General features: G+C 48.4%; 4 protein-coding genes across 4 annotated transcripts; 3 read left to right on the forward strand and 1 right to left on the reverse strand.

The window, feature by feature from the left end:
• Positions 1–1,208: 1,208 nt before the first annotated feature.
• VTN00DRAFT_8426 (uncharacterized protein) lies at positions 1,209–2,342 on the forward strand (the record flags this gene model as incomplete). Its single annotated transcript, XM_069435279.1, has 4 exons — positions 1,209–1,283; positions 1,526–1,625; positions 1,760–2,043; positions 2,139–2,342. 4 exons carry the CDS (start codon positions 1,209–1,211, stop codon positions 2,340–2,342), a joined length of 663 nt encoding a protein of 220 aa, XP_069285241.1.
• Positions 2,343–3,177: 835 nt separating this feature from the next.
• VTN00DRAFT_8427 (uncharacterized protein) lies at positions 3,178–3,580 on the reverse strand (the record flags this gene model as incomplete). Its single annotated transcript, XM_069435280.1, has 2 exons — positions 3,178–3,332; positions 3,403–3,580. The coding sequence occupies 2 exons, from the start codon at positions 3,578–3,580 to the stop codon at positions 3,178–3,180; spliced, it is 333 nt and encodes a 110-aa protein (XP_069285242.1).
• A 1,041-nt stretch (positions 3,581–4,621) lies between these two features.
• On the forward strand, positions 4,622–5,731 carry VTN00DRAFT_8428 (uncharacterized protein; the record flags this gene model as incomplete). Its single annotated transcript, XM_069435281.1, has 1 exon — positions 4,622–5,731. The coding sequence occupies one exon, from the start codon at positions 4,622–4,624 to the stop codon at positions 5,729–5,731; it is 1,110 nt and encodes a 369-aa protein (XP_069285243.1).
• A 2,464-nt stretch (positions 5,732–8,195) lies between these two features.
• VTN00DRAFT_8429 (uncharacterized protein) lies at positions 8,196–9,587 on the forward strand (the record flags this gene model as incomplete). The annotated part of the gene is made up of 1 exon (XM_069435282.1): positions 8,196–9,587. One exon carries the CDS (start codon positions 8,196–8,198, stop codon positions 9,585–9,587), a length of 1,392 nt encoding a protein of 463 aa, XP_069285244.1.
• Positions 9,588–10,355: the final 768 nt, after the last annotated feature.

Genomic DNA, 10,355 nt, shown 5'->3' on the forward strand with positions numbered 1-10,355 from the left:
CCAATCAACATCAAAAACGCAAGCAAGAGACAGCTAGATCCTATATTGCTACCGGGGGGATTTTAACTGCTGAAGAAGGCCAGCAGCTTGCTCAGCAAGCTGCAGAATTGCAGGCAGAGGCAGCTGACCAAGCTGATATGCAGCCTAGAAGACGTGCACCACCGCGGTGCAGCAACTGCAATATTCAAGGTCATACTAGGGTCAGCTGCCCTAGTAATTAGGCAATTATTTTACATGTAAATAGCTTCAATTTAGGGGTGGTGTAGTGAGATAATTAGATATCTAATAATAATGGCGTTGGTGGGTGTTTCGCTCGGTGATCTGTTTCGCTCGGTGATTGATTACGTTAAGCCTTATTTTCTTTATAATAGACAGCGCAACTGTTGGCCTAAAGTCACGTGTTTCCTGCATCCCACAGATCCACCCAACTATGTGATTCTCTGCTTTAACCGTGCAGAAGCTACAGCTTTCAAATCCAGAGACGCCCGTCACTATAATAGAAGGGGGCCAATAGAGGATGCTCAGGGGCTTAGATTGTATTCTTGTGATGCTGATGGCATGTTGAGAGGCTCGATAGTCAGGTTCTGGACGCATCCCAACTCTGGGCGCCAGTGACCTGGGATCTGTCGAAGACGACTACATGTCTTGGAACATCTAATTTCTTAATGATGACTGAGATGTTGAGCATCCTACCGTTGAGAGGAAGGTTGGACAAGAGCGTGCAGCGTGCTCCTAACAACAGGTCGGAAGCGAGATTGTCAGGTACTAACTTACCTCCTCTAGGTAAATTCATCGCTAGTACATCTTGCAAATACCCATCCAGTAGTACATTTCCGTCGAGTAATTGTAGCACATGTCTAACTATTTACAGCTTCTAGGTAAGTAGCAAGTAACAATCTGCAGACCTGATGTAAGATGCATAGGTACTATGTTACATCCTGAACTTGCCCATCGGCAAATGCCCCCCGCACGTGAAGCCATCCCGAGCCTCGGCCCGGTCGGCGGCCGTGCACGGCCAAGTCCAGCTGGCATGGGAGTTGTTTACAGAGCGACGTGAAAGCATGCAGACGATTATCTAGGGTATTTCTAGATACTCAAATCTCGATCTCATTCCTAGAATCTAGTTTGTCATTTATTAGCGTGTCTCTTCACTGGGCTAACGCCACTTACGGTATCTTTGGCTGCTTGGCTCGGAATTGCGTGCTGCCATGGCTGCCCCTGGATTGACTCTCTATCTGGACATCGTCAGTCCATTCGCCTATGTTGCTTACCATGTCACCAGAGTGAGTATTTTCCAGTATAGCTAATATGCTTCTATTTCTTTCATTTTTATTCCTGGTATTCGAAATAATGAATTAAATGTACTGTAACACATACCTACCTATCCTAAGAGGTATATCCTGTACCAACCACTTTATTGAAGTCCGATGCTTGTTAAATATACCTACTTTCCTCATTTATCTAATCTTGATCTGAACGAGCCCGTATTAATAATGATAATTAAACATTTTGCTAATTCCGACAGCACTCGCCTACATTCACAAAATGCAACGTGACCTACGTCCCAATCTTCCTCGGAGGGTTGATGAAGGCCTGTGACAATACTCCTCCGATCCGGATTAAAAGTGCGTGTATACATCCTATACTGCACAACCCAGCTATACATACACTTTCTACTGAAAACCCCCGTCAATCGTCCCACCACCACCTCCTCCTTTATAGATAACCAAATATCGCTAACACAACAACCAAACCACAGACAAAGACAAATGGACCGACCTCGAACGTCTACGCTGGGCCCGCCGCTTCTCCGTCCCCATGACGGAGCGCATGCCCGAGGGCTTCCCGCCGCTAACACTCGGCGTCCAGCGCGCCCTATGCGCCATCTCGCTCCTCTCGCCGCACAAGCTGACCAGCGCCATCGACGCGCTGTACCACTCGTTCTGGGTCGACGCGAACACGGCGATCGGGAAGCCGGAGGGGTTCATGCCCGTGTTGGAAAGGGTTCTCGGGAAGGAAGGGGCGGAGGAGGTTTTGAGGGCTGTATGTTTCATCTCATCTCGTGATTTTGATTTCCTAGATGAGTATGTCTGTCTGTGTGGAGTTTATCGTTGCTAATGATGATATGTGTGTGATAGTCGAACGAACCGAAGGTCAAAGCCCTTCTGGCCTCGAATACGGACAAGGCCATGGCGTCGGGTGCGTTTGGGCTGCCTTGGTTTGAGTGTACGAATTCGAAGGGGGCGACTGAGGGATTCTGGGGCGTTGATCATATGGGTCTGGTGGTGGAATTCTTGGGTCTGGATCGCGGTCTGGATGAGGGGTTTAAGGCGTTGCTGTAAGGCAAGCGTTTGGGAAACTTGACGTGAACAATGAGTGGAGATGGATTCTGTTTTCAACGCGTTATGACGCTCAAAATCTTAGATATTGCAACAATCAAACTATAATCGTTTTGTTCCTGATATCCATATGTAGTTGTCTTCCGAGTTTAGAAGGATGAGTGCTGAGGCATCACGTGAACGGCTGTTCCTGGTAGTATGAACTTTTGAGAAGTAGTTTTTTCACACCTCAGCATAATGAATATGGATTGGATGTTGTGTTTGAAAGGGACGCAGAAGCAGACCGGCTGACGTGTAAGAGATGCACTTCTGGCAAGACCTAGCCATCCAGTCAGCCCGGGCGAACCTATCACCGAGATCACACCGGAGGCAGCCCCAAGAAAAGCAAAATAAATGAATAAAGAAACTCAAAAAGAAGTGCTAAAAAACCCAAATTGACCACGAGGTTCTTCGGGTGGTTCGCACCCAGGCGCAAGCCCTGATAGGAAGCCTAGCCTCAGCCAACTTGTCCAACCGCCGTGGGCTCGGGTGGTTGCCTAGGGGAAGAGAGTCATTTGGGCTGAAGGAAGCGAAGGGCGGAGGGCGGGAAGGAGATGGTGGGATTATCTATATCATTCACGATTATCAATAAACGGGAATCAAATTATTTCAACATGCTTTAACAAACCACACGACTTATTTCCTGTCCATGGAATTTGTTCAGGTCATCCAACGGATGGCGTAGCACGCTCAGTCCATAACCAATATAACTGCTCCAAAAGAGACTTCATAGTCGGTAAAGTATCCACCAACACGTGAGGTATCACACCCGTTTAATCAGATAGAACACATGTCGTATTTACTCCTTGTCCGGGATCGGGAACTCCTTGCCAGTGCTGCTCTTGTACTGGCTACGGATAAAGTCGGCGATAGCATCGTCCTTGGCCTGCTCGAAGGCGCTCTCATCGTCCTGGGCACCCTGTTTCAAGATGTACTGCTGGACGTAGTCGATTCCTGAACCGAGTCAGCGTTGATGTACTGGCAATTGGATCTGGCCCAGCATGAAAGGTCTATATTGATGAACCTTTGTCCAACAGATCCTCATTCTTCTCGCTCTCCTGGCCACCTCCCATCGCGGCATTGAGCTTGGCCTTAATGTCGGCGGCGAATCCGTTGTCCTCCTGTTTTTTCTGCTGTTCGTGGAACTGCTCGCTGCTCTGGTTGTCGTCGGATTTGCCGAGAGCTTTCTGGAGGAAGTCCATTGTGAAGTGAGGTGTTATGTTTGGATATTGAATGTATCCTCGGAGTAGAAAGGTGGGAAATATGCCTGTAGCTTAGCAGTTGGAGATTATTGGAATTGAAAGATGAAGAGAGATGGCAACGACGAGCTCAACCATATTCCCTACACTACTTATATACACGGGATCAGCCACTGGAGGCTGCGACTCAGCTCCCCGCTCCGTATCAAAAGAAAGTTCAAAAGGGGGGAATCAGTCGAAGAGCTCGCAGCCAATTCCAACGCGGGACGAGTATCCCGATGACGTCGATGGAACACGATTAAGTTTCATCGCGTCTGGGCACAGCGTGAGAGAGCGAATATTCACACGGCACGTATCACATAGATTCGTCTCAGAATCGGCTAGGAGATCTAGATCGGAGGCACGGTCGCAGGTTTCTGCGTTCGCGCGGTCTGAGATACTGCACCTGGGTGCATATCGAGTAAAGCGTCTGTGGCTGTGCTAGGAGATTGTTCGGCAGAGATAGGGGAGCGGGAATCGCACAGCCTCTAAGGGGCTGATTGCTCAGGCCTTGGCGGTGGCGAGTGCATCGGATTCTTCATCCTGTGAGGCAAGAGAAATGGCCTCTGTTCCCCTGGCAATTCGATGTTGAGAATATCAACTGTTGTCGGTGGATGTATCCCGATTCAAGAAGCTAGGGCTTAGGGCTTAGGGGTCGGGTACGGTGGGCGTCACGTTCCCCCCGCCTGCCCCGCCTCCATTGGCCCGCTGACAACGTCGGGTGCTTCACCGGACGTTCTCTCTTGCACTTCGCTGTGCATTCTTCCTCAGTATAGATCTTTCTTTTGTATTTACTTTCATACATAGACTAGGTCTCTTTGCTTCATATTTGTATTCCCTAGCTCCTTCGCGATAGTGTCTTGTTCTTAACGGACAGAGGCCCCGATAGGATTATTCTCCGATAATAGAACGCCCCGGCGGCACTTGTTCAATCATCGATTCTGAACTATTGGCATTATACCATATCATAAAGATACCCCACCTGCATCAGCTACAGCAACAACAATGCCTCCAATTCCAGTCACAATCGTTACCGGTTTTCTCGGTTCCGGCAAGACCACCATCCTCCTCAACCTGATCCCCCAGCTTCCCCCGACCTACCGACTCGCCCTCCTAAAAAACGAATTCGGTGATGTCGCCATCGACTCACAGCTTGCCTCAACGCAATCAATCTCCGGCGTCCGCGAGCTCCTCAACGGCTGCATCTGTTGCAACCTGGTGGGTCAGCTAAGCGACGCACTGAACCAGCTCCGTGACGAAGTCAAGCCGGACCGCATCGTGATCGAAACGAGCGGCAGTGCGTTCCCCGCCACACTGGCAATGGAGGTGAATCGGCTATCGAAGGAACAGGGAGGTGGTTTTGTTCTCGATGGGGTGATCAGTGTGATTGATGTCGAGAATTGGGAGGGCTACGACGATACGTCGTACACTGCCAAGTTGCAGGCGAAGTACACAGATCTGATTATCTTTAATAAATGGGAGAATGTGCCGGAGCAGAGGTTTGATATCTGCTTGGATAGACTGGGAGACCTGGATTTGCAGACTCCCTGGGTCAAGTCTGATAAGGGCAGGGTGGACAAGGACATCCTGCTGGGGATTGATGGGGCCTTACTCTCGAAGGAGACAGACATCGATGCAGAGCATCTTGTCCAGAATGGCCATGGCCACGATCACAGCCATGGTCACCAGTCTGAAGTCGAGGTCCTGTCCGTCACTCTTACATCCCCCGCAGCTCATAGCGCGACGGTAAAGGTCTCTTCCCTGGAATCTCTCCTCCACTCCGCTCCCAAGGAGGAAGTTTACCGCATCAAGGGCATCATCCGTGGAGCTGCTGGAAACCCACCTGCAGATTCCTCTGGTGAAAAGAAGGCAGCTTCGGATGCCGCTTCAGATCCATCTGCCACCCAGAACTACATTCTGAACTGGGCATTCGGGCGCTGGACCTTCACACCATCTACAGCGGCCACAGATAGCGCGGATCCAGGGACAGTAGCCCGATTGACACTGATTCTTGCTCGGTACGAGTCTGGAAAGTGGAAGAAGAAGCTCGAAGCTGGCGGCCTTGTCGAGGTCGATAACACAGGTGGAGAGTTGAAGGTAGAGAGGGTGATCTAAGAGGTGTATTTATTTACGCAGCTCCACCTTAGATGTGTCCACACTGATCTCTGTTCAGCATCGAGAACACGCCCTGTGGACTTTATCGGCTCCTCTGAAAAGATTGTCCCCAGACCATACACACAGACGCATCAAGTCCACTCCTTCCTGTCCTGCCGTATCTTCTGGCTCCGTGCCAGGTGGTCTAGGTGAGGTGCAGGTCGATCCAGTACGGAACAGAGCAGCGAGAGGTACATCTTCGAACCGCGTTCCGTGCAGTACGACTCTAGACTTGGACCCTCATGTCAAAGAATGATAACATCCCCAGAGTGCAGGGAACAAAGAGGAGATACTCATTGATCCGTTCAACATGCAATCATACGTAACCTAGATAAACAGATATGATCTGATATATATATATATAGATGTACATGTAGATAGATGGACAGGAGCCAGACTTCTGTCCGCGGGGCCAAAAAGTGATATGATACCGGTACCCCCTATGATACCTCGTCAATGAACCAGGTGACGTTGGACAATTCCAGTCCTGAACTTCATCACTTCATAGATGCGCACCTAACTCTACCCTACGCTAGAGTAGATGATCAAATTCCAAAAGAACAACAGTATATTGGCCCCTTTCCATCTCCCCATCATGTTAACCAACTGTACTATCCCACAGGAAAGGCCAAATCGTGATTCCCCAATTCTACCAAATTCGTTTTATCATTGCGGATGTGTTACATACGGATAGGCTCGTAGTTTATCTGTTCCTTGTCTCCAAGAACCTAGTAATAACTTTTTTTTCCCTTATTATCATTATTATTATATGATCCCGTAATATCAAACCTCCAACCGAACGAAAAAAAAAACGATATTGATATTCTCTGACTGACTGAAAAGAGGACCCAGAGAAGAAAAGAGACAATCATGGCCCATGATGTGGGAGAGGGCCCAAATAATGTTTTTAAACATCATATCATGATGTCCAAGCACCTTCACTGCCCGTCCTCTTCACTCTGTCCAAACTTTCAGCTCTGAACTTGCATCTAGTAGCGATTGCGCATCACCCGACCTGTGTGTGGGGCTATACGAAGTTATGGGAACTTGTACAGATGGCGAAAGGCTCCTCCTGCTTTTGCCGTGATCTAATTTCTCTCCAGAAATCGTGACCTGGGCGCTGCATTTTCGCTTTTTCCAGGCCAAGACAGACACTTCAGGCTCGATCCTCCGATACTGGAGGCACAGTACCAGCTGAACGAGAGCATTGTTAGCAGACATCAACCTTTGGATTTTGCGTCGCAATCGATCTGCATGGGTAGTACCTAATATGTAAGGGGCATAAGCTCTGTGGTTGTCTGTTGACGATCTCGGATCGAGATCCAACTAAAATGATCAACAAAGCGGGGCGGTGGTCCCTCCAAACCAGCGGTCCCAACCTAGATCACCTGCAATCGAACAAGTTTAAAATCCACACGCAAAGTGCTCCGCGAATTGCGAGCATGACCTCAGCTAAGTTGACTGCGCAGTATGCCTTGAGATAGTAGCAGTATGGATTAGACACAAATTGAGACTATTAAGCCAAGTTTGTCCTTATTTATAAAAATTTGTATTTAAAGATATGGATAAACCCAATAACAAACCTAAAATTGTATCTAGTTTAATAGCCTGGTCTATTATCCATCCTTCACATTATCAAGAACCATCTTTCTTAGACATGAAAGGTCTATAGATTCTTTCGATTGAGTGGTTGTGGCAAAAGTATATTAACGTTGCGGGTTTGTTAGGTAGTGAGCTCCTGTCCTGCCTTATTAAGTATGCATTAAGCTGAAGGGTAATCTCCCTCAACTCGCTGGCCCCAAACACTGAGGCATAATACAGCACGTATAAAGATAGAAACTTCAGAAGAAAAAAAAGCATCTTTGAATTTCTCTAACTGGCCTATATCAAATAGTATAAAGGTAGCGAAAAGAGGAACTACTTGAAAGCAGATTCTAGCTTTGATTTATAGGCAAGTCCACCTCATGGCTAGGGAATGATTCGAGCTTCTAGTCGATCTTCTTTTGACCTTTTGACAACGACGCAGGCTTCATTACATCCTGGCCCGACCTTTGAACTTTCCTAATAAACAAAGTCGCATATCCATTAGAAGGTGCTCTTTGAGATCCGGGTCCAAGAATCTGAGAACCTGTGGCGATCCTGCGAGGGGAAATCTCAAAGTGATATAACTTTTCAACAAAACTTCCCATACACCGGTGAATGCCAGGGGCGTTGCGGCACCAGGCACCAATGAGAGACGTATTCTGAATTAGGTAGACTACCTACTGGGTCATTTCATTCACCTGCACTTAGCCATTTTTTGATATCGCAGTTTATCTACTGGGTAACTGATGGCCTCCCTCAAGAAATGAAAATTCCAACTGACCTGTTCAAACAGCAAGGTCTCTTCTGCATCCTCAATATCCATTTTCAAGATAATTTTAACATGGCGTCCATTCTCCCCGAGGATATTCTGATCCTCATTACCGATCAGATAGAGGCTAGACTAGATCGGCTCAACCTCGCCAGCTGCAGTCGTCGCTTCTATCACCTCCTCCAGCCACATGTCTACAAGTCAATCATTCTGGGATACGGTGACGATGCCAGACTGAGCCCCCTCGTCCACACCATCGCTCGGAATCCCACGTTAGCGCAAGCGGTGCTCCATCTGACACTGCACATTCAGTACAGTGCCTGGGCCTGCTTCAAACACAAAGTGCAATATGACCCGATACTGTTGAATCCGATTGTCAAGATGTACAGTCACTCCAACACCGAGTGGATCCTGTGGGAGAGGGCTCTTAAGGGCGACATGCATGACTCCTGGGTTGCCCTTCTCCTACCGCAGCTCCCTAATCTGCAATCCGTGGAGACAACAGTCCCCTTCGACTCGGAACTTTTTGACAGGATGCTGGAGCGTGCCACGACAGGACAGAAACCATTCGATACGAAACCCGCCTTTTCCTCGTTGATCGACGTCTCAGTATTAAGGTTGGATACGGTGCAAGGGCTCAGTGTTTCCGAGGTGATGCCATTATTTCGGATACCATCTGTGCGCCACTTCACTGGGGTCAAGGTCACGGAAGGCCGGAGCACCGACTCTGACGATGAAGACCAGCCTGCGCCTCCGCCTGGCGCAGGCACAGTCACGTCGTCGATCACGGAGATCGACCTCAGGGCAAGCAATGGCTATCGCGGCATGCGCAATCTCATCTGCGCGTGCCCGAATCTCCAATCGTTCAAGTATCGACATATCGACGAAGGTATCCCCGGACATTGGTTCAATCCGGCCGCGTTTGGCCGCTCACTGCTGGCCAGCAGCGCAAGGGCCAGTCTGGAGAGTCTCTGGCTCGACTACGAGTCGGGAGAGGATTTTGAGACCTCTTTCATCACCACGATGGACGACTTCGTTGGCTCGCTGGCGGAATTCACGGCGCTGAAGCATATCCACCTTAGGGTCCAGAATCTCCTCCACAGCAAACCTCTGATAGAGATCCTCCCTTCCTCCCTGGAATCGCTCTGCATTACAAGCTGTAACCTCTCTCTGGGAGGGCGTCTTCCACTGCTTACAGAGCAGCTGCGAGTATTGATCGTGCACTTTCGGGAGCAGACCCCCGGCCTCGTTCAACTGGACATCCAAGGCAACGACTTCTTTGACAAAAAAAATTACCCAACGTTATCCAAGGATATGCTCAAGTCATATCCTCAGCAGCCGGTGTCGTGCATCAAGCCCGGAGTCTACGAGATAACCAGCGGCCTGCGTGCCGTGTGTGCAGACGCAGGGATAAGATTCCATGTCCGCGACAGATATATCGAATGGCACTTTTACGACCGATAATTTTAACCCTTTTGGGACGTGTTCATGTAGAAGGGTGAAGGGGCATACATCGATGGATACATGCATACATACCAATTAAGGGCAGCTTTTTTTATTCCACAATGCTGGAGAGAGAGAGAGAGAGCTAATGTCATCCATATTAAAAGGTATTAATTCCCGAATGGCAATCGGCTTCCCATCTACATCAAATACGTAAATCCAGATAAAAAAGGTATCTACTGCAGTAGCCCTAAAACCCCAGAAGGATTTCTAGTACAGTATACCTAGTATAGTCCTACCCAACCTGCCCACCGACAAGACGTTGGTTCAATTTAATGCTGCCCTCTAATCTGGAACTTTCACTGCCACTACCGGTGAATTCTCATCTAGGTGGTTTCATTGATGAGGCTTGATAAGGTACCCCAGGCAGAACTTCAAGTGGTGTCCGCCATGACCATTTACCGGGTACAATCCCATGTCAAAAGTCTTCGTCTAGCCACCCATTAGTTATTTTTCACCACCACACAATCACAGTGTCCAATTAAGGCTGGTGGCATCAAAATCATTAGTGACTTTACCTTACCTCACCTCTGCAAATGGAATTGACCATACTAGGAATAAAACCTCTCTGGGGTCTATCTATCTACTAAGTCACTACCTAAGTGATCTAAAGCTGCTGTGCTATATTTTAGTGATTGATTTCTAACTCTAATTTTTGCCTTCTATTTCTATTACGTACAGCATATACAACACACACACACACACACACACACACTCTCTCTCTCTCTC

Source organism: Thermoascus crustaceus (assembly GCF_041956765.1).
Source record: "Thermoascus crustaceus strain CBS 181.67 unplaced genomic scaffold VTN00scaffold_6, whole genome shotgun sequence".
In the NCBI taxonomy this organism is placed as follows: domain Eukaryota; kingdom Fungi; phylum Ascomycota; class Eurotiomycetes; order Eurotiales; family Thermoascaceae; genus Thermoascus; species Thermoascus crustaceus.